This window comes from Aotus nancymaae, unplaced genomic scaffold (assembly GCF_030222135.1).
Source record: "Aotus nancymaae isolate 86718 unplaced genomic scaffold, 86718_ANA_hifiasm-v0.15.2.pri h1tg000014l, whole genome shotgun sequence".
NCBI lineage: Eukaryota > Metazoa > Chordata > Mammalia > Primates > Aotidae > Aotus > Aotus nancymaae.
In genome coordinates this window covers 105,780,974-105,805,476 of record NW_026988425.1, presented here as the reverse complement: position 1 = coordinate 105,805,476, position 24,503 = coordinate 105,780,974, and the positions used below count along the sequence as shown (strand labels likewise).

The 24,503-nt window shown below is 40.5% G+C and overlaps 1 protein-coding gene and 1 pseudogene across 3 annotated transcripts in view; both read right to left on the bottom strand.

Annotated features, from left to right (window-relative positions):
* Positions 1–1,726, bottom strand: part of YTHDC2 (YTH N6-methyladenosine RNA binding protein C2) — a 79,094-nt gene extending 77,368 nt beyond the window's left edge. For 2 of the 3 annotated variants that reach the window (XM_064376223.1, XM_064376224.1), the window contains exons 1-2: positions 1,389–1,726; positions 94–184 (exon numbers count right to left, since the gene is read on the bottom strand). In XM_064376223.1, coding sequence (XP_064232293.1) covers positions 94–184; positions 1,389–1,575 — 278 coding nt within the window. In that variant the 5' untranslated portion in view covers positions 1,576–1,726. The remainder of the gene's footprint in view (positions 1–93; positions 185–1,388) is intronic. The other variant, XM_064376225.1, reaches the window with a different exon arrangement.
* A 7,648-nt stretch (positions 1,727–9,374) lies between these two features.
* Positions 9,375–10,564, bottom strand: LOC135274820 (L-lactate dehydrogenase A chain-like; annotated as a pseudogene).
* Positions 10,565–24,503: the final 13,939 nt, after the last annotated feature.

Sequence of the window (24,503 nt, the reverse complement as noted above, 5' to 3'; positions counted from 1 at the left end):
AAAACAGTAATAACTACTTAAACGTAGTCAGAAACATTTCTCCCTTTTTTGGACAAATCTTTTTTTCAAAAATAAGAAAAGCTACCAGCTTACCCTTTACTTTTAGAGACCAATCCAAGAGACTGACTGAGTCGATGAATAAAGGCTCTTTCAGTACTGGTCAAAGAAGAAGGAAATTCCATTTCTACATGGAAAAAAAAAAAAGTAGTTCAATTTGTAGACAGGCAACTTTCTTTTAAATAATACACACATATAAAATATGAAAAACATACATAGATAATCAAATTTATTGTACTTTATGTGAGGTTAACTTACTTTATGTTTCATATTCTTTATGTAAGTTAATAAATATATTTTATTAATTCAACAACTACTGAATGCCTACCAGAATTCTGATATTAATACAAAGATATCTATGTATTAAACCTAAATGTGATAAAGGCCTCTGATGTTCACCAAAAACGACTCCTTTTACTTATGCTGGAATTTTGAATTGGTATAATAATTGAACATGTTTATCTTGGTCCCTACTTGTTTAGTTAACAAAATACTGCTTTTCTTCAATAATGAGATATGCTCAAACATATGAATTCTCAACATGAAACTCTATTGTTTTTGCTTTCAAAACTGTATAGAATTCATATTCCACTATTTCAGAGGGATTTGTTAATGTATTGCTGCCACTTTCTCTTTTTTTTAATGTGAGTTCAGCATCTCTCTGCCCAGAACATTCCCCATTTTGGACTATAAGAGTCCAGGGTAAGAGGTCCCCTAATTAAGCCAGCAGGTCGGAATGAGCCCTCAACATACTGTACAAGTCACCGCAGGTCAGTTGCTGGTTCTGCATTATGTGACCCAAGACAAGTAGCTTTCTAACCTCATGAGGTGTGGAAGATGCTTCCTATGCCAAACCAGTTTAAGTGGGTGGCGTGGTGCTTCGGGGTTCAAAAGTATTGCCGCTGCTTTTACTTATCTGTTTGATTTCCTTCTGCTCTTCTACATCTGTACCTTAAACGTGCCACAATTAATCTGACACCTCCTTAAAAAAGTCTTTTTAAGGGTAAGCACTAACCAATACCTGAAACACTGTGGCTTAACTGCCCAAGGCTGCTGAAAGACGCGGGGGAAGAAACACTTCCCGCTAGGGAGCAAAGTGCCCATAACCCCACAGATCCGCAGAGCAGCTCGCAGATCTCCACATCCCACCGCGGGGCCAACAGCCGCGCTCCAGTCCCAGGTGCCGTCACTGAGGCCCGCCTGGGACGGTGGCCCGGGTCTTCCCTCCCTCTTCAGAAGCAGCCCCTTCACTCGGTGGGTCCGGGTTGGTGGGGGGTGCTGGGGTGAGGGGGTGTCCAGACGGCCGGCAGGGTCCCTATCGGGAACCTCACCTCTCTGGTCCCCGTATCGGAAGCGCTCCAGCGCGATATTGACTGCGATCTTCACCTCCTCATCAATGCGAATGTCCTTCAGCCCCTTGGCCCGGCCGCCGCCCCTAGGACCACAAGGCGCGGGGCCGCCGCCTCCGCCACCGTCAGGGGCCGGCTGTTGCGGGGAGACGCTGCTCGGCCTGGACATTGCCCTGAAGAGATGGTCTCCCGGTACAGGAGCGGCTGCCGGCTGACAGCCAATGACAGGGACCGGGGGACTCCGAGGCCACTACCGGGCGGTTCCGCAGGTGGCCTGCACTGGGCTGAGATCACCAGAGACCGCCCAGTCACAACAGCCCAAGAAAAGCCAGCGCCGTTTATATCCCGGCGAGGCGGGGAGCGCGGGCGTAATGACGTCACCAGGGCCGGCGCCCGTGACCTCAGCGCGGCCTCCGCTGCGCGCCTAAAGGAGGCTCCCGGCGGAGCTGAGGTGCAGTCCTCTTTCCCCGCCACTCACTAAGGGGCGCTCCACATTTTCTTGTTCACTCACTTGTTACCTGGTTTAGTCCTTCATTAATTCCTGCGTTAAGCATATATGGACTCTTACTATGGAACTGGTACTATGCCACGCCCTCGATATACATTGGAGAATCAGAGAACTAAGGTTCCTGCCTTCATGAAGTTTATATTCCAGTGGGAGGAGCGTTGCCAGATGTAGCAAATAAAAATATAGAATGCCTAATTAATTTGCATTTCAAATAAACGAAAATTTTTAGTACATATATTTCCGGTGCGATATTTTGGAAAAATATTATTAAAAATACATATACTAAAAAATGAGCGACTGTTAGGTGTCTTGCATTCTTCCCTTTTCTGAATGGGAGATTTTAATGCAAGTATGCCGCCCTTGCCGTATCACGTTACTCAGCGTAGCTGAGTGGAGGCAGGTATGCAGCACATATTTACATAGTTTGTGGGTTACCTGGCAATGAGGATACACATCTGAATCTAATAAAGAGCACTGTGTGTCAGCAACAGATCTGGATGCAGTGACTAGCTAGAACTCCAGGTATCTCGGGAGGGTATATGTGTATTCTGTGTGTGGTAAGAAGAGGGCAGAATATTTGGTGACAAGAAGTATAAACTGTGGCAAAGAATACTCAAGCTCATCAAAAAATGTTTCTCCTTTTCTTCCTAGGCATTATGGCATTTCCCAACTCCCCTGCAGTTAGCTGGGGGCCACATGGCTGAGTTCTGGCCATTGAAATGTAGTTGGAACTGATGTACACCATTTCCAGGATCGGTCTGTAACACCTTCCTTGAATCCTTCCTTCCTGCCTTTCCTGGTCTTCTGGAAGTTCTTAGACAGTGATGAGCCACTAGATAGCAGGTTCCCCTATTCCCTGAACGAGTGTGATAGAGTCTCCTCACCAACCCCTATTGGAATATGACATGGGTGAAAAATAATCCTTGGTGTGGTAAACTGCTGAGATTTGAGGAGGTGTTACAATATGGTAAATTGTTGAATTCATCAAAGGTATGGCCTTTGTTGAATCATGCATTCCTGTGTTCTCATCCTTGTATTCTTCCTTCCAACAAGACTCTGTCCTTAGCTATGTAACTTGCTTTGGCCATTGGGACATCAACAAATATGAGATAAGCAGGAACTTGAAAGGCATTTGTGCATTAAGGATTACCCTGTTTCGCTGCTGGGAATTCTTCTTCCCCAAAGCAAAGAAGCTTAGACTAGCCCACTGACGACTATGGCCCAATCATCCACCAGCACCAAGGGCAAGACATGTGAAAAAGGCCGTATTTGAAAGTCTAGTCTCAGAAAAGCTGCTGGATGACTGAAACTTTGTAAGCAGCCCAAAGCAAGATTAGCAGAAGTACCTAGCTAAACATAATCCAAACTGGTGACTCACAGAACACGTAAACAATATTGCTTTAAACCACTAAGTTTTAGGTTGGGTGTGTTACACAGCAGTAGGTTACTGATATGAAGAGTTAGCTTATTCTGACTAATATATTGGGACAATGATAAGGCTGATCTTGGCCAGAAGTGGCAGGGCTGAGAAAACTGGCTTCACCAGTTCCTGTTTCTACCCAGTTGCCTAAGAACTGGGGTCATCAACATCTTGATGTGCCTGTAAACAACTTGTGACATATGGGCATGCCACAGCACAGTGGTCTGGAAACTGCCCTCTTCTCATCTATAAAATTGGCCTGGTAGAGTAATATAGTCTTAAATTATAACCAACATGATTTTATTGTTGATGCTACGGATATTCCCTTCCACTCTTTGCCCCCTTATTACCCCTACTTTACCAGCCTTCCATCCCTTTCTCTCTTGTTCAACCAGGTCATTTAGGGTTTATTGTTTGGGGGAATATTGTCTTAAGTTGATTTCACTTCCCTAGAACTGGAAGAAGTAACATATTAATATGCCAGTGAGTTGCTAAAAAGGATCCTGAGCCCTGCTTCTCTTGGGGAGAACAAAATAAAACCCTGAATGGTGTGGGAGATCCTGAAACAGAATGGCCTTTGCTACTTTTCCCAAGGGAAGCCCAGAGAGGCAGCCCAGGAAAGAATGGTGGTTGTGGTGTGCCTAGGCAGGTGGGGCTCAGTGTGGTATAGAGCAGCAGAGGGTTCCTGGTGCCCAAGAGGTATCCAGAATTGGCAGAGAGATATGCCAGACCTGAAGGAGTCGCACAGTTGAGAATAAGCAATGAATGACTTAACAGTGACCTGTGTTGTTTGACCACCAAGGATCAGAAACCCTTTCTGGAGGAAGTTACTTCCTCTAGAACTTAGAAGCAAGCCTAGGGAAGAGTGACAGTCCCTGAATTAACTGAGCTTAATTACAGAGAAACTAAGTCCTTTCATAACAAAATCTACTTATGGAATAAAATTTTTCCATAAAACTTCAAATAATTGTAAAACTACTTCCAGTGCTATCATTTTATATACATTATATATATATATATATCAAAAAATTGATCTTTTTCTATACCCTGTATGTATCTACCTATCTACGTAGTAATCATCAGCTTAAATGTGTATTAATATGGTTAGCCACAAGGTGACACTAGAAAGCTATCTTTTACTTATGGTTCTAGGTCTTGACCATCATTGATTTTCATAAACAGTTTCTATTAAGCATTGTAATAACAGTAGTAATGCCTTCCAGGGACATTTCCATTTTAATAAGGAAGATGGCAGCAATGAGGTTAATAGAAGGCAATGTTCATATTTTAAAATTACAAAAATAAGACTCTGGAAGATGCTATCAACTACTTTGTATTCTTTCTCTTCTTACCCACTCTCATGTGCTAGGATATCCCAATCATTACAAAAAATATCAAACATTACTTTATTCAACACCCATATATAAAAAATGTAAGTAGACACAGTCTGTTAGATCTTGGAGCTTAACATTTAAATGACTATTTTTATAGAATGTGCCTCAAAAACATCTAGAACACCCTTAAACCATCTCCCAAACACTAAAACTTCAGCCCAAAAATGTGAACACAGTAGGTCAGCAAATACATTGTGTAACTCACTGAGCAATTGCTGTCTCATGTTGGGGATGACTGAGAAGAGGAGAGAAACCATCTCTTCCAGGAAGTCTTGCTTGTTTGTTTTTTCAAGGAGATACAATTTTAAAGGATTGCATAGGAAAATAGGAAGAAAAGGTTTGGAAAAGCTCACAGGGAAGAATTGTCTAAGCAATGGAGCACTATATAAGAGAAAGTACCATGTCACAATCTTGAAAGCCCCTCATTGAGAGCATGGAAAGGCGGGTTGAAGGGACCAAAGAAGAAAGCAGTGCCGCTAAATGATCAATGTGGATCCAGTCTATGGTCTGATAATAGAGGAAATTTACCTACTGGGAAGTGGGACCATTGCGTGATTTTGAAGACAGGAGGGATATAAATTTGTCAGTTGGCATGTGTCCCTATGGAATTTTAAGGAAACCATGCTCTTGGGATGCATCAAGAGTAGGGTTTTGAAAATCAAGTGTAGAAATGAGAATACTTTAAAGAATTTAACTGTGGTAGTAAAAAGAATCAGGTGAGAATTTATGAGAGCACGCTGCAGAGCTGGGAGAATGAAGACCCCTAAGTTTCTCCTTCAGGTGACTTTTAAGAAGAACTCAGAGATGAAGAGGGAGAGTCTATTCATGAAGCTGTCTCCCTACCATCTGAAGAGAAGAAAACATCAAAAACCTACTGAAAACAAAAAGGTTATTTCTAAATATTTAATGTTTCTGTTTTATTAAAGGATTCAGTTTTCAAAGCATAGGCAGAAATTAACCATGCAGATAGCTGAAGAGGGATTGAATGCATTTTTCCATTGCTTGACAGTGTATTTATATCCTGCAAAATGAGGATTTTATTTTCCCCAGGGCACACTTAGTACTTTGTAAATATAATACTTTATTTCTTACTGATATTTTTCTTCAAAATTTTCACAGGCAAAATACTGTTAGTCACTGAATTGGGGTAAGAGTTATATCAGTTTTCTTTATACTATTCTTTTTACTTTGGGGCATGTTTGAAAATGTTGACAGTTTTTTAAAAAAAATCGTTGAGCCTTTCTAGCCCCAAAATGTATCAAGTTAGTAAGGCTACTTACGCATTTGGGATAGGTTAAGACAGAAGTGTTCTTTCAGGACATGCAACTACCTTGTTTGATTGGATCATCCAAAAGTAGTCAACTCCATCCAAAAGTAGTTAACTTCAGCAACAGCAACGAAGAAAAACCAGCCTGGCATTCGGTCAGGGAGGAATATTATTTAGGAATATTCCCTTGCCAGATGTTTGGGGACATTTCTTTCATGTTTAATTTGGCAAATTGATTCACAACTAACGCTGAAAAGGAAAGGGACCACATGATTAAAAGAAGTTTGTATTAGTCACCTCAGGCTGCCATGACAAAATACCATAGACTGGGTGCTTAAACAACAAAAATTTATTTTCAGCAGTTCTGAGGGCTGAAAAGTCCAAGATCAAGGTCTGGCAAAGATCAATTTCTATTGAGGGCCCTTTTCCTGGCTTGCAGATGGCTGCCCACTTGCTGTGTGCTCACATGCCCTTTTCTTTCTTTTTTTTTTTTTTTTTAGACAGAATCTCACTCTGACACCCTGGCTGGAGTGCAGTGGCGCGAACTCAGCTCACTGCAACCTCCACGTCCCGGTTCAAGCAATTCTCCTGCCTCAGCTTCTTGAGTAGTTGGGATTACAGGTGTGTGCCACAACACCCAACTCATTTTTTATACTTTTAGTACATAGGGTTTCACCATGTTAGCCAGGATGGTCTTGATCTCCTTACCTCGTGATCTGCCCGCCTCGGCCTCCCAAAGTGCTGGGATTGCAGGCATGATCCACCACACCCAGCCTCACAAGGCCTTTTCTTGGTGCTTGTGCTCAGACAGCTTGCTCTCTTATGTCTCCTCTTAAAAGGGCACCAATCCTGCCTTGAGTGTCTCACACTCATAACCTTATCTAATGCTAATTACCTCCCCATCCTCAAGTACCTTCACATTGGAAGTTAGGGCTTTAATATATGAATTAGAGGGGTAGGGGACACAAACATTCATAACAGAGATGTCAGGAACTTCAGAATTATTTGCTAAGATGCATGTGGACGTCGCCTGACTCAAGTCTCCAAACTATCCCCCAAACATAATCCCCTTATCGTCCCTTTCCTGTAATGACTGGTCCATCACACATAGTATTGTGGCCCCAAGAGGTGCACTGGAGTCACATTGATGCCTCCACATGCTTCTTCGGCCCCTTCCTCTCCTCTGGCCCGTAAGATCCATCTAATGGACTATTCCCACAAAGTTTTCAATCAGTACTAAGGACTGAGTAGTCTTCCAGGGACATTTCCACTTTAACAAGGGAGTCTTGAAGAGAAACCTCCAAAATGCAAAGAAATAAATCTCTTGTAGATTTCTGGAAATTTCCAGAAATGCTATAGCTAGTGAGGAGTTTGCAAACAGGATTACATCTCATTATGCCCTGAATCACTGCATGGAAGTGGTCACTACTCTCTGCTTGTGAGACTAATGCTTGTCAAGAGTTACGTAGCACATGAGCAGAGGACAGTTTTGCCTTACAAGTAATTCTCCAAAGTAATGAGCAAGTGAAATTTTAACTATGGCAAATAAATCATAGAATTTTAGAAATTGAAGGAACCTTTGGAATTCAACTGGATCATTTTATAAATGAAGAGATGAAAGTATAGCTTGGCTGGGTGTATTGCCGGATACTGTGTAGTTACACGAAGACCCAAGACTGAAATACTTTTTATGACACTTTTTCACATCAGTGTTCCAGTTCTGCCCCATATCATTAAGTATCAAGATCAGCTTCTGGCAGCACACCCTCAGTCTAGACCAGTTAGCAAAGAGGTGGTTAAGCAACCCACTTCCTCACCAGCAAGGCTTTAATTTATGAGCCTTAGGCAATTGCTTTTGCACATTTCGTGCTGTGTTGGTTCTCGAAAATTGGTTTGTGGCTTCCCTTTCAAGCAAACATTGCATGTTGAATTGCAGGCTGTTGTCACCCTACTTCTGTATTCATAATTCACAAATGCAGGCAAACTCTAGGTAGGTTCAGTCTCTCTTTTTTGAGTAGTTTTATTATTATTATTATACTTTAAGTTCTGGGGTACATGTGCAGAGCATGCAGGTTTGTTACATAGGTATACACATGCCATGGTGATTTGCTGCATCCATCACCTCGTCATCTACATTAGGTGTTTCAATCTTTAATCAATCTGGAGGTAATTTTTGTATAAGGTGTAAGGAAGGGATCCAGTTTCATATATGGCTAGCCAGCTTTCCCAACACCATTTATTAAATAGAGAATCCTTTCCCCATTGCTTGTTTTTGTAAGGTTTGTAAAATACCAGATGGTTGTAGCTGTGTGGCATTATTTCTGAGGCCTCTGTTCTGTTCCACTGGTCTATATCTCTGTTTTGGTATCAGTACCATGCTGTTTTGGTTACTGTAGCCTTGTAGTTTGAAGTCAGGTAGTGTGATGCCTTCAGCTTTGTTTTGCTCCTTAGGATCGTCTTGGCTATGTGGGCTCTTTTTTGATTTGATATGAAATTTAAGGTGTTTTCTTTTCAATTCTGTGAAGAAAGTCAATGGTAGCTTGATGGGGATAGCATTGAATCTATAAATTAGCTTGGGCAGTATGGCCATTTTCACAATATTGATTCTTCCTAACCATAAGAATGGAATGTTTTTCCATCTGTTTGTGTCCTCTCTGACTTTCTTAAGCAGTGATTTATCATTCTCTTTGAAGAGGTCCTTCACATGCCTTGTTAGTTGTATTCCTAGGTATTCTATTCTCTTTGTAGCAATTGTGAATGGGATTTCACTCATGATTTTGCTCCCTGTTTGTTGCTTATTGGTGTATAGGAATGCTTGTGATTTTTGCACATTGATTTTGTATCCTGAGACTTTGCTGAAGTTGCTTATCAGTTTAAGGAAATTGTGGGCTGAGACAATGGGGTCTTCTAAATATGCAATCATATTGTCATCAAATAGAGACAATTTGACTTCCTCTTTTCTTTTCCTAGTTAAATACCCTTTATTTCTTTTTCTTTTTTTTTTTTTTCCACTGTTCAAGGTTTATTGGGGGTTTTAGTTGGTCTAACACTTGGGTAGTTGGTTGCATTGTTTATATGTAGATCTTTTTACATTGTATGGTAATGTACACTACTGATATATATAGTTCACAAAATAAGATCCTTTGGAACAAGACATATGATATTGGATCTATACACTGAATGCCAGGATGTGACTGACTGGGAAAAAAATGTTGGACTAGGTATGTTCAGTGAAAGAGCAAGGAAGTTATATAACAAATGAACATCTCTCTGGCTCAAGGGGCAACTGCAACCATGTGCAGCATTGGCAGTGGTGCCTCAGAGGTGGCAGAACTATTTCACACTAACCAGTTTAGGGCTACACAAGGTTACCACCATCCAGCATCAGAATATAGCTGTAGGACTTTACAAACCATTCCTATTTCTAACTTCTGGAATTGATGTTTTTCCCAATCCATCTTAAAATATTACTGCTTTAATCACAGATCAGATAAAAAGGACAACATGCACAACCTCCAGCTAAAATCCTGTTGTAGCCTAGACAGTGAAATGGTATGACATCAGAAGACTTTAACATTGTAGCTCTTTTTGGATCCCCCAAAGAGTATCTGCACTCTTCTTCAAACGGGCCTCTTCCTCAGGAGTCAGAGTCATCTTCACAACGTCTGAGATTCCATTCTGTCCCAAAATGCAAGGAACACTAAGGAAGACATCATCCTTTATTCCATAGAGACCCTTAATCATGGTGGAAATTGGGTGCACCCGCCTAAGATTCTTCATTATAGTCTCTACCAAATCTGCCACAGAGAGTCCAATGGCCCAGGATGTGTAGCCTTTGAGTTTGATCACCTCGTAAGCACTCTCAACCACCTGCTTGTGAACCTCTTTCCACTGTTCCTTATCAGTATCAGTCCCTAAATCTGAGTGCAGAGTCTTCAGGGAGACACCAGCAACATTCACTCCACTCCATACAGGCACGCTAGAATCTCCATGTTCCCCAAGGACCCACCCATGACAGCTTAATGGGTGAACTCCCAGCCTTTCCCCCATCAGGCAACGGAATCGGGCTGAATCCAGATTGCAACCACTTCCAATAACACGGTTTTTGGGAAAGCCACTTATCTTTCAAGCCACATAGGTCAAGATATCCACTGGATTTGAAACAATAAGTAACTTGCAGTTTGGGCTGTATTTTACAACATTAGGAATGATGAATTTAAAGATGTTCATGTTACGCTGAACCAAATTAAGACAGCTTTCTCCCTCTTGCTGACGTGCCCCAGCCGTAATAATGACCAGCTTGGAGTTTGCAGTTACATTATAGTCTTTGCCAGAGACAATCTTTGGTGTTCTAAGGAAAAGGCTGCCATGTTGGAGATCCATCATCTCTCCCTTCAATTTGTCTTCAATGACATCAACAAGAGCAAGTTCATCTGCCAAGTCCTTCATTAAGATACTGATGGCACAGGCCATACCAACAGCACCAACCCGAACAACTGTAATCTTATTCTGGGGGGTCTGTTTTTCCTTTAGAATATTATGAATCAGCTGATCCTTGAGAGTTGTCATTTTGGACTTGGAACCAAAAGGAACCAGGAATGCATGTCAGGTGGGCGTCGGGGGCGCACAGCAGTGGGATCCGGACTCGGTGGCAGCTGCTCCAGCACTCCCTTTATTTCTTTTTCTTGCCTGATTGCCCTGGCCAGAACTTCCAATACTATGTTGAATAGGAGTGATGAGAGAGAGCATCCTTGTCCTGTACCAGTTTTCAAAGGGAATGCTTCCAGTTTTTACCCATTCAGTATGATATTGGCTGTGGGTTTGTCATAAATAGCTCTTATTATTTTGAGATACATTCCATCAATACCTAACTTATTTAGAGTTTTTAGCATAAAGGGCTGTTGAATTTTGTTGAAGGCCTTCTCTGCATCTATTGAGATAATCATGATAATCAATGTGGTTTTTGTCTTTGGTTCTATTTAGGGAGCATTCCCTCTTTTTTTATTATTTGCAATAGTTTCAGAAGTAATGGTACCAGCTCCTCTTTGTACCTCTGGTACAATTCTGCTGTGAACCCATCTGGTCCTGGACTTTTTTTGGCTGGTAGGCTCTTATATTGCTGCCTAAATTTCAGACCTTGTTATTGGTCTATTCAGGGATTCGATTTCTTCCTGGTTTATTGTTAGGAGGGTATAAGTGTCCAGAAATTTATCTATGTCTTCTGGATTTATTGGTTTATTTGATAGAGGTGTTTATAGTATTCTCTGATGGTAGTGTGTGTTTCTGTAGGATCAGTGGTAATATCGCCTTTATAATTTTTTATTGCATCTCTTTGATTCTTCTCTCTTTTCTTTATTAGTCTGGCTAGTAGTCTATCTATTTTGTTGATCTTTTCAAAAAACAATCTCCTGGATTTATTGATATTTTTGAAGAGTTTTTTTTTTGTTTGTTTGTTTTTGTTTTTGTTTTTTTGTCTCTATCTCCTTCAGTTCTGCTTTGATCTTAGTTATTTCTTGTCTTCTGCTAGCTTCAAATTTGTTTAATCTTGCTCCTCTAGTTCTTTTAATCATGACGTTAGGGTGTGGATTTTAAATATTTCCTCATTTCTCTTGTGGGCATTTAGTGCTATAAATTTCCCTCTAGACACTGCTTTAAATGTGTCCCAGAGATTCTGGTACATTGTGTCTTCATTCTCATTGGTTCAAAGAACATCTTTATTTATGTCTTCATTTAATTATTTATCCAGTAGTCATTCAGGAGTAGGTTGTTCAGTTTTCATGTAGTTGTGCAGTTTTGACTGAATTCCTTAATCCTGAGTTCTAATTTGATTGCACTGTGATCTGAGAGACTATTTGTTATGATTTCTGTTCTTTTATATTTGCTGAGGAGTGTTTTACTTCCAATTATGTGGTCAATTTTAGAATAAGTGCAATGTGGTGCTGAGAATGTATATTCTGTGGATTTAGGGTGGAGAGTTCTGTAGATATCTATTAAGTTTGCTTGGTCCAGATCTGAGTTCAAGTCCTGGATATTTGCTAATTTTCTGTCTCATTGATCTTTCTAATATTGACAATGGGGTGTTAAGGTCTCCCACTATCATTGTGTGGGAGTATAAGTCTCTTTATAGGTCATTAAGAACTTGCTTTATGTATTTGGGTGCTCCTGTATTGAGTGCATATATATTTAGGATAGTTAGCTCTTCTCGTAGCATTGATCCCTTTACCATTATGTAATACCCTTCTTTGTCTCTTTTGATCTTTGTTGGTTTAAAGTCTGTTTTATCAGAGACTAGGATTGCAACCTGTGCTTTTTTTGCTTTCCATTTGCTTGGTAAATTTTCCTCCATCCTTTATTTTGAGCCTATGTGCATCTTTGCACTTGAAATGGGTCTCCTAAATACAGTACACTCATGGGTCTTGACTCTTTATCCAATTTGCCAGTTTGTGTCTTTTAATTGGGGAATATAGCCCATTTACATTTAAGGTTAATATTGTTATGTGTGAAGTTGATCTGCCATTTTGATGCTAGCTGGTTGTTTTGCCCCATTAGTTGATGCAGTTTCTTCATTGTGTTGATGCTCTTTACCATTTGGTATGTTTTTGGAGTGGCTGGTACTGGTTGTTCCTTTCTATGTTTAGTGCCTCTTTCAGGACCTCTTGTAAAGCAGACCTGGTGGTGATGAAATCTCTGAGTACTTGCTTGTTTGTAAAGGATTTTATTTTTCCTTCACTTATGAAGCATAGTTTGGCTGAATATGAAATTCTGGATTGAAAGTTCTTTTCTTTAAGGATGTTGAATGTTGGCCCCCACTGTCTTCTGGCTTGTAGAGTTTCTGCCGAGAGATCCACTGTGAGTCTGATGGGCTTCCCTTTTTGGGTAACTTGACCTTTCTCTCTGGCTGCCCTTAGCATTTTTTAATTCACTTCAACCCTAGTGAATCTGATGATTATGTGTCTTCGGGTTGCTCTTCTAGAGGAATATCTTTGTGGTGTTCTCAGTATTTCCTGAATTTGAATGTTGGTCTGCTTTGCTAGGTTGGGGAAGTTCTCCTGGATAACATCCTGGAGAGTGTTTTCCAACTTAGTTTCATTCTCCTTGTCAAACACCGATCAAATGTAGATTTGGTCTTTTCACATAATCCCACAATTCTTAGAGGCTTTGTTCATTTATTTCACTCTTTTTTCTCTAATCTTGCCTTCTCATTTTATTTCATCGAGTTGCTCTTCAATCTCTGATATCCTTTCTTCTGCTTGATCAGTTCAGCTATTGAAACTTGTGTATGTTTCATGAAGTTCTCATGCTGTGGTTTTCTGCTCCATCAGGTCATTTATGTTCTTCTCTACACTGGTTATTCTAGTTATCATTTCATCTAACCTTTTTTCAAGGTTCTTAGCTTCCTTGTATTGGATTAGAACATACTCCTTTAGCTCAGAGAAGTTTACTATTATCCACTTTCTGAAGCCTGCTTCTGTCAATTCATCAAATTTGTTCTCTATCCTGTTTTGTTCCCTTGCTGGTGAGGAGTTGTGATTCCTTGGAGGAGAAGAGGCATTCTGGTTTTTGGAATTTTCAGCCTTTTTGTGCTGGTTTCTTCCCATCTTTGTGGATACATCTTTCTTTGGTCTTTGAAGTTGGTGAACTTTGGATGGGGTCTCTGAGTGTGTCCTTTCTGTTGATGTTGAAACTATTTCTTTCTGTTTGTTAGTTTTCCTTCTAACAGGCCCCTCTGCTGCAGGTCTGCTGGAGTTTGCTGGAGGTCCGTTCCAGACCTTGCTTGCCTGGGAATCACCAGCGGGGGCTGCAGAACAGCAAAGATTGCTGCCTGTTCTTTCCTTTGGTAGCTTTGCCCCAGAAGGGTAGCTGCCACGTACCAGCCAGAGCTCTCCTGTATGAAGTGTCTGTCAGCCCCTGCTGGGAGCCACTTGAGGAGGCAGTCTGTCCCTTATCAGAGCTCAAGTGCTGTGCTGGGAGATCCATTGCTCCCTTCAGAGCTGTCAGGCAGGGACATTTAAGTCTGCTGAAACTGTACCCACAACTGCCCCTTTTCCCAGTTGCTCTGTCCCAGGATGATGGGGGCTTTATTTATAAGTCCCTGATGGGCTGCTGCCTTTTTCAGAGATGCCCTGCCCAGCAAGGAGGGGGTCTAGTGACACAATCTGCCTGCAGTGGCCTTGCTGAGCTGCTATGGGGTCCGCCCAGTCACTGTGTAAACTTCCTGGAGACTGTTTACACAGGCAAGATTAAAACCACCTACCGAAGCCTCAGAAATGGCAGACGCCTCTCCCTGCACCGAGCTCAGATGTCCCAGGTCAAGCTCAGACTTCTGTGCTGGCTGCGAGAATTTCAAGCCAGTGGATCTTGGCTTGCTGGTCTTCGTGGGGGAGGGACCTGCTGAACCAGATCACTTGGCTCCCTGACTTCAGCCCCCTTTTGCAGGGGAATGAGCAGTTCTGTCTCACTGGTGTTCCATGTGCCACTGCGTTATGAAAACAAAACAACAACGAAAAAAACTGCTGCAGCTAGCTCAATGTCTTCCCAAACAGCCACCCAGTTTTGTGCTGGAAACCCAGGGTACTGGTGTTGTAGGCACAGGAGGGAATCTCCTGGTCTGTGGGTTATGAAGACCGTTGGAAAAGTGTAGTATCTGAGCCAGAGTGCCAGAGTGCTGGGAAAAGTCCCTAATGGCTAGGAGAGGGAGTTCTCCCACCCCTTGTGCTTCCCAGGTGAGGTGATGCCCCACCCTACTTTGGCTTGCCCTTCTTGGGCTGCACCCACTGTCTAACCAGTCCCAGTGAGGTGAACCTGGTACCTCAGTTGGAAATGCGGAGATCACCCATCTTCTGTGTTGCTCTAGCTGAGAACTGCATACCGGAGCTACTGCATTCCTATTTGGCCATCTTGCCAGACTCCTAGGATTTCTTCCTAGGTTCAGTCTTATTGTCTCTATAACTATCAACACACAGCTGAAATAACAAGCAGAAGTCTCTTACCTTTGCAGACTCTTGAGAAGGTCCCTGACATTAGAGAGATTTATGGGATCAATAGACAAATGCCAGATTTAATAAATATTTCAGATACAAAGCCACTGTGTCTATCCCTTGGATCCTTTCTGATTGCCCAGTGTGGAGATCATGGTTTTTGCAACCTTCAGGACTTGGCTGCTGAGAGGAGCCAAGAATGTGGAAACAGTGTAACTCATTCATTGCTTCCATGCTGGGCTGAGGTTATGGAAAAAAAATAAAAAGGTAATATCAGCCCATGGTTGGATTAACAATAAGGAAGAGCATTAAAGCTATTTTCAGACATTTTTTCAAGTTTGCACTTTAGAAAATTTCAAATCCCAAGTAAAGAGAATAACGAATCTCCATATACCCATCCAGTCTGCCATTCCTGACCCATGTGTACCTCCACACACTTTCCACCCTTACTCAATTATTATCATTTTAAAGTAAAATGTATGTACATTGAAATGCATAGTTGTTAGCTATATAATTTAGAACTGGACAATCTGTGTAGCCCACACCACACTCCTATTGTCTCTTTTTGGGCATATTTAAAACCTGTAAGTCGGTAAAGAAATAACTTACTTGTAACTTTTCAGTTGTTCTCTTCAAATCACGAGGGATTCTTGGGAATTTCACCTGAGAAATTCTTCCCTTGTGCCTCCCCTCATCCCATCTCAATACCAGAAGATCAACCCATCTCACACATTTGTTTCTAACACTGTTTGCCTCTGCACATTGGCTCCAGATTTCTGCCTGGCTTCTTAGATTTGAGAATCCAAATGAGATTTCCAGTAATTTCTTCACTGGCTCCACCCATCTAAGACAAAAAGCCTGTTCCAACCCCCTCCCAGAACTCAGCAGCCTAACTCACTCTTGACTGCTTTGCCTGCTAGAGGAGATAAATGAAGTAGGTTAGCTTTCTTAGACTACCAGGGAAACACCCTGGGAATAAGAAAGAGAATGGGAGGTACAAAAATAAAATGCATTCCTTCCTGATCACCCCAAGTATAATGAATAGAAGGTGAATGAAATGGAAATAAGGGCAATGCCTCAAGTCATTCCTGATCAAAAGCAAGGAAAAAAAGTACAGCTTCTGAGGTTAGAGTATCAGGGTGATTGTTCTTGCTTTAAATATCTTTCCCCTAGAGCAGTGCATATTAGACAGACACACAACCAGATATACACTGTTTTTATTGTGTCCCAGAAAAAATACATGCATAAATGAAAAGGTTTTATAAAACAATATATGAAACTGCAAGTCCTCCCCGCTTATCTGTGAGGGATACATTCCAAGAGCCCAAGTGGATGCCTAAGACTGAGGATAGTATTGAACCCATATACATTTGTTTTTTCTATACATACATACCTATGATAAAGTATAATGTGTAAATTAGACACAGTAAAAGATTAAATTTATTAAAATAACTAGTAATAAAATAAAACGATAACAATATATCATTCACAATTTCATGAATTGAAGATTCATTTTTACTGTAGAACCTCACAACCTACATATGATTTATTTTTCATTCCCTAAATTGAGAACTTTTACCTTTTCACTTAAATGAAGTACTTTACAGCTTCACTTTGGCATATCCAAATTGCCCAGCATCCCTACTCTGCACTTTGGGTCCATTATTAAATAAAATAAGGGTTACTTGAACACAAGCATTGTGATACCATGACAGTCGATCTGATAACCTAGATAGCTAAGTGACTAATGGGTGGGTAGTGTATGCAATGTGGATATACTGACAAAAGGAGGATTCACTTCCCAGGCAGGACAGAGTAGAGCAGTGCAAGATTTCATCATCAGAGTGGTGCACAATTAAAACTTATGAATTGTTTATTTCTGTAATTTGCCATTTAAGATTTCTGGACCATGGTTGACCATGGAAAGTGAAACTGCAGATAAGGGAGGACTATAGTACTGAGTTAAATACATGCTGATATTTTATATTTCTCTTGTTCATGTTTTTTTTTCCCTCTAGTTCATATTTTTAAAAGCCTGGCCACCACCTACTAAAATGATTTTGCAACCCACTGATGAGTTGCAAACTGCAGTCTGAAAACCACTGCCCTTAAGATTTGGCATAAGATATTAGAAAGGAGCTCTTTTCTCTGGAGTTCTTGGCCTCGCCATTTCCTTCATTAAAAGCCAGTTTGATCCTTCACAGGGTATGGTTGCTCAGTTTAAATCCAAGATACCTATGTTTATTACAAGAGACAATATTTAGCTAAGGATTATGCAAAGTCAACCAACATCTAACACCCGCCAGGCATAAGGCTCCTCTTTATAGCCAGCCCAACCTACTAGAGCTAGGGTAGAGGTGGCTGGAAAGCCTGACATTATGTGAGGTAGTGAGTGAGTGATAATGATGCATATCCCTGCACACACGCAGCATGCCTCACATAGTCCCTATTGTGTTTGCCATATCCTTTAGTTCCAAGAAGAAATGCAAGCACATTAAAAATAAGAAGTGCTGTGTATGCAAATAAAATACCAGGCCTCCTCTCCAGAGATTTGAATCTAAACACTGTATAGCTAACTTCCTCTATCTGAACCCAGAAAGAGAAATAGAAAACATTTTAAAAGGAGGATCTGATGTTATCTGATATCCAACACTACATGTCTTAAAAAATATGATGTACAGCCTGATCCAGTTTTATAGTACTAAAAATTATAATGGCTGTGTTTCACTGGGCTCTTCCCAGTGGTTCAGTGTGCTTTGCATTATTTCCTGGAATTTAGGAATACCTCTATGAAATAAATGATATACTATAACCCCAATTTTACAAGTGGAGGAGGGAAACAATGAGTGTCATTTGGGGCCCTTAGACCTACAGCAGTGATAGAGATTATTTTTCCCTCTAAACTCCCTCTTCTAAGAGTAACCCTGAGGCCAGGAGCAGTGGCTTACATCTGTAATCTCAGTACTTTGGAGGCTGAGGTGGGAGGATCACTTGAGCCCCAGAGTTTGAGACCAATCTGGGCAACATAGCAAGACCCCATCTCTATTTAAAAAGAAAAGAAAAAAATAAAAATAAAAGAGTGCCCCAGAAAGAGAGGCCTACCAGAATGGCAGAAGAGCTGCTTCCCAGACAAATACAAAGAAGTGAATTCAAATAGCTCAAGATGAACTGCGCTGAACGTTAAGGTGCACCACTGAGTTCTCCCTTGAAGAACGGACTTGTTGGGGTAGGTGGACCATGATGGCTGATTAGAAGCCTTCAGCAATTGTCACCTCCACAGGTACACCAAATTGAACAACTAATTACACAAAAAAAAGTACTTCATAAGAACCAAAAATCAGATAAGTAATCACAGTAACTGATTTTAACATTATATTAAGGAAAGAGGTACTGTAAGAGAATAGGAAAGACAGTCTTTAATCCCCTACATCCCCCACTGCCAGGGGATGCTCCCCTATCCCCTGGCAGCAGCTGTGTGGTGTGGAGAGAGAATCTGTGTATTTGGAGAAGGGAGAGTGCAGTGATCATGGGATTTTCTTTTGGAACTCAGTGCTGCCCTTTCACGGTAGAAAGAAACATGGGGCAGAACTCAGCTGGCACCCTTGGAGGGAGCATTTAGATCACCCCTAGCTGGGGGGGATCACCCCTTCCAGCAGTTGGAAGCTGAGTTTCAGCTAGCCCCATCACTGCAGGCTAAATCTCTGGGGCCCTAAATGAATTTGAAAGGCAATGTAAGTCACAAGGATTACAGTTCCTGGGCAGATCTTGGTGCTGTCCTGGGCTCAGAACCAGTAGACTTAAGTGAGACACCAGTTGGGATGACCAAGGGAGTGCTTGCATCACCCCTCCCCCAACCCTAGGAGGCACAGTTCACAGCTTCAGGAGAGACTCCTTCCTTCTTCTTGAGGAGAGGAGAGGGAACAGTAAAGAAGACCTTGTCTTGCAACCTCAACACCAGCTCAGCCACAGTAGGGTAGAGCACCAGGCAGAGTTGTGAGGCCCCCTTTGCAGGCCCTAGCTCCTGGATGACATTTCTAGATATACCCTGGGCCAGAAGGGAACTTGCTGCCTTGAAGGGAAGATACTAACCCTAGCAGGATTCTACACCTGCTGACTAAAAAGCCCTTGGACCCTGAATAATCAGCAGTAGTAGCCAGGCTATACTTGCTATGGGCCTTAGGTGAGACTCAAAACCATGCTGGTTTCAGGTGTGACCCAGCACCTTCCTAGCTGTGGTACCTAAGAGAGAGACTCCTTTTGTCTGAGGAAAGGGAGTATGAGGACCTTGACATACAGCTTGGGTACCAGCTTAGCCATAGTGGTGTAAAGCAAGCAGATACCCAGTGTCCCTGATTCCAGGCCTTGACTCTTGGACAGTATTTTATGGATGTGCCCTGGGCCAGAGGGAAACCACTGCCCGGAAGGGAGAGACCTAGGCCTGACAGAATTTATCACAAGTTAACCGAAGAGCCCTTGGGCCATGAGTGAAAACTGGTGGTAGCCAGGCAGTACTCCCTATGGGTGGTGGTAGCCTGGGGAGAGACTCCTCTGCTTAAGTAAAAGGAGGGGAAGGGTAAGAAGGACTTTGTCTTATGACTTGGGTACCAGCTCAGCTACAGTAGAATAGAGTACCAGGTAGATTTTTAAGGTTCCTGGTTCCAGGCCCTGGTTCACCGATGGCATCTCTGGACCCACCTGAGGCTGAGTGGAACTTGCTGCACTGAAAGGAAGGACACAAGCCTGGCTGTATTTGCCACCTGCTGACTATAGAGCCCTTGGGCCTGGAATGAACATGGGTGGTAGCCAGGCAATGATCCCTGAGGGCCTTGGGTAAGACCCTGTGCTTTGGGTCTGAACCGGTGCAGTCCCAGTGGTTGTGGCCACAGTGGTGCTTGGGTCACCCCTCCCTCAGCTCCAGATAGTTCAGCACAGAGACAGATTCAGTTTGTTTGGGGTAAAATAAGGGATGAGAACAAGAATCCCTGCCTGGTAATCCAAGAATTTTCCTGGATCTTACCCAAGACCACCAAGGCAGTACCTCAATGAGTCTGCAAGAGTCACAGTGTTACTGAGCATTGAGGTGCATCCTAATGCAAATATGGCTGCAGTGACCAGAGACTGAGTTCACAACACCAAAATCCCTTTGAATACTTGGAAAACCTTCTCAAGAACAGGCATAAACCAGACCAGACTCTGAAGACTACAGTAAATACCTAACTCTTCAATTCTCAGAAATTGATGAATATCCACAAGCAACATGACTATGCAGGAAAACATGACCTCACCAAATTGACTAAGTAAGGCACCAGGGACCAGTCCCAGAGAGGCAAAGATATATTACCTTTCAAACAGAGAATTCAAAATAGTTGTTTTGGGGAAGCACAACAAAATTCAAGGTAACACAGAGAATGAATTCAGAATCCTATCAGATAAGAAAATGATTAAAAAGAAGCAGACATTCTGAAGTTGAAAAAAGCAATTGACATACTAAAGAATATATCAGAGTCTCTTACCAGCAGAATTAATCAAGTAGAAGAAAAAATAAGTGACCTTGAAGACAGAACTGTTTGAAAATATACAGTCGAAGGAGACAAAAGAAAAAAGAATAAGAAACAATGGAGGACATCTACAGGATGCAGAAAATAACCTCAAAAAGGAAAATCTAAGCGTTATTGACCTTAAAAAGAAGGGAGAGAAAGAGAAACAGAAAGAGAGAGAGACAGAGAGAGAAAGAGAGAAGGATTGGGGCAACAAATTTATTCAAAGGGATAATAACAGAGAATTTCAAAAACCTAGAGAAAGATATTGATATTCAAGTATAAGAATATTATAGCACACCTGTAATCCTAGCACTTTGGAAGGCAAAGGCAGGTGGATCACAAGGTCAGGAGTTCAAGACCAGCCAGCCAGCATAGTGAAACCCCATCTCTACTAAAAATACAAAAATTAGCCAGGCCTACTGGTGCATGCCTATAGTCCCAGCTACTCGGGAGGCTGAGGCAGAAGAATTGCATGAACCTTGGAGGCAGAGGTTGCAGTGAGCTGAGATTACACCACTGCACTCCAACCTGGGTGACAGAGTGAGACTCCATCTCAAAAAAAAAAAAAAAAAAGAATGTTATAAAACATCTCACAGAGTTAACCTATAGAAGATTACCTCAAAGCATTTAATAATCAAACTCCCAAAGGTTAAGGATAAAGGAAGGATCCTAAAAGCAACAAGAGAAAAGAAACAAATAACATACAATGGAATCCAACATGTCTGGCAGCAGACTTCTCAGTAGACACCCTACAGGCCAGGAGAGAGTGGCATGACATATTCAAACTACTGAAGGACAAAAATTGTTGTCCTACAATAGTATATTCAGTGAAACATGAAGGAGAAATAAAGACTTTGAGACAAACAGAAGCTGAGGGTTTACATTAAAACACAAGACATGTCCTATAAGAAATGCTAAAGAGAGTTCTTCAATCTGAAAGAAAAGGAATTTAATGAACAATGAGAAATCATCTGAAGGTACAAAACTCACTGGTAATAGTAAGTGCACAGAAAAACATAGAATATTATAACACTGTAATTGTAGTGTGTACTCACAGTTTGAGTAGAAAGCCTGAAAGATGAACCTATCAGAAATAACTATGATTTTTTAAGGCACAGACAGTACAATAAGATATAAATAAAAACAGCAAAAAAGTTAAAAAGCAGAGGGATGAAATTAAAGTATAGAGTTTTTACTAGCTTTTGCTTTGCTTATTTGTAAGCTTGTTTATGCAGTCAGTGTTAAGTTGTCATCAGTTTAAAATAATGGGTTAGGTTATTTGCAAGCCTCATGGTAACCTTAAATTGAAAGACATACAGCAGATACACAAAAAATTCAAAGCAAGAAATTAAAATATACCACTAGAGAAAATCACTTGCACTAAAAGGAAGATGGGAAGGAAAGAAAGAAGGTAGACAAGACCAAAAACAACTGGAAAACAAATAATGAAATGGCAAGAGTAATTCCTTACATATCAATAATAACATTGAATATAAATGGACTAAACCCTCCAATCAAAAGACATAGAGTGACCAAATGGATTTAAAAAAAAAAAAGAAGAAGATCCAATGATCTGTTGTCTACAAGAAACACACTTCACCTATAAAGATGTACATAGACTGAGAATAAAGGGATAGAAAAGATTTCCATGACAATGGAAACAAACAAGCAAACAAAAAGTAGGAGTGGCTATACTTATATCAGGCAAAATAAATTTCAATACAAAAACTGTAAGACACAAAGGTCATTATATAATGACAAAGGGGTCAATTCAGCAAGAGGATACAATAGTTGTAAATATATGTATACCCAATACTGGAGCACCCAGATATATAAAGCAAATACTATTAGAGCGAGAAAGACATAGAGAAAGAGAGAGACCCCAATAGCATAATAGCTAGAGACTTCAGTACCCTACTTTTAGCATTGGACAGATCATCTAGACAGAAAATCAGCAAAGAAGCATTGGACTTAATTTGCACTATAGATCAAATTGACCTAATAGATATTTACAGAACATTTCATCTAACGGCTGCAGAATACACATCCTTCTCCTCGGCCCGTGGATCATTCTCATAGATAGACTGTATCTTAGGCCACAAAACTAGTCTTTAAAAATTCACAAATGTTGAAATTATATCAAATATCTTCTCTGAGCACAATGGAATAAAACTAAAAATCAATAACAAGAGGAATTTCGGAAACTATACAGATGATTGGAAATCAAACAATATGCTCCTGAATGACTAGTGAGTCAATGAATAATTTAAGAAGGACATTTTAAAAATTTCTTGAAACAAATGTAAATGGAAACACAACATACCAAAACCTCTGGGATACAGGGAAAGCAGTACTAAGAGGAAAATATATAGCAATAAGCACCTACATCAAAAAACTAGAAAAACTTCAAATAAACAAACTAACAATGTCTTAAAGAGCTAGAAAAGCAAGAGTAAAACAAACTCTAACTTAGTAGAAGAAAATAAGTCATAAAGATCAGAGTAGAAATACATAAAACTGAAACAAAAAAATGCAAAAGATCAACAAACAAAGTTAGTTTTTTGAAAAGATAAACAACATCAACAAACCTTTAGCCAGACTAAGTAAAAGAGAGAAGACTCAAATAAATAAAATCAGAGATGAGAAAGGAGAGATTATTACCAACCCTGTAGAAATTCAAAGGCTCATTGGAGGCTACCATGAGCAATTATATGCCAATAAATTGGAAAATGTAGGAGAACTGGATAAATTCCTAGAAATACAACCTGCTAAGATTGAACCATGAAGAAACCCCAAACCCAAGCAAACCAATAACCAATAGGTAGTAAGATTGAAGCCATAATAAAAAGTCTCTTAGAAGCCCAGGACGCAATGGCTTCAGAGCTGAATTGTATCAAATATTTAAAGAAGACCTAATACCAATCCTACACAAGCTACTCTACAAAAAAGAGAAGGCAAGAATACTTCCAAACTCATTCTACAAAGCCAGTATTACTCTGATACCAAAACCAGACAAAGACATCAAAAAAAAAAAAAAAAAAAAAGAAAAAAAGAAAAGAAAGAAAGAAAAGAAAAAAAGAAAAACTACAGGCCAATATCCCTGATGAACACTGATACAAAAATCCTGAACAAAATACTACCACATTAAATTCAGCAACACATTAAAAAGTCCATTCATCATGACCAAGCAGGATTGATCCCAAGATGCAAAGATGGTTGAACACATGCAAATCAATCAATGTAATATTTCCTATCAACAGAATGAAGGACAAAAACCATCTGATCATTTCAACTGATGATGAAAAAAATATTTGATAAAATTCAACATCCTTTTATGATTAAAAAAGATCCTTGAAAAACAGAATAGAAGGAACATTCTTCAACATAATAAAAGCTGTATATAACAGACCCACAGCTAATGTCATACTGAACAGAGAATACTGAAAGCCTCTCATGTAAGATCTGGAACAAAACAAGTATGCCCACTGTCACCACTGTTACTCAACACAGTCCTGGAATTCCTAGCAGTAGTAGGCAGACAAGAGAAAGAAATAAAGGACATCCAAATTGGAAAGGAAGAAGTCAAATTATCACTGTTTGCAGATAATATGACCTTGTATTTGGAAGAGCCTAAAGACTCCACAAAAAAACTATCAGAACTGACAAATTTAGTAAAGTTGCAGGATACAAAATCAACATACAAAAATCAATTGCATTTTTATATGCCAACAATGAACAAGCTGAAAAAGAAATTTAAAAAGTAATTCCATACACTATAACTATAAATAAAATACCTAGGAATAAATTTAATCAAAGAAGTGAAGAATCTCTACAATGAAAACTATAAAACATTGATACAAGAAATTGAAGAGGGCACCAAAAATGGAAAGATATTCCATGTTCATGGATTGGAAGAATCAATATTGTTAAAATGTCCATACTACCCCAAACAGTCTACAATTCAATGCAATTCCTATCACAATACCAATG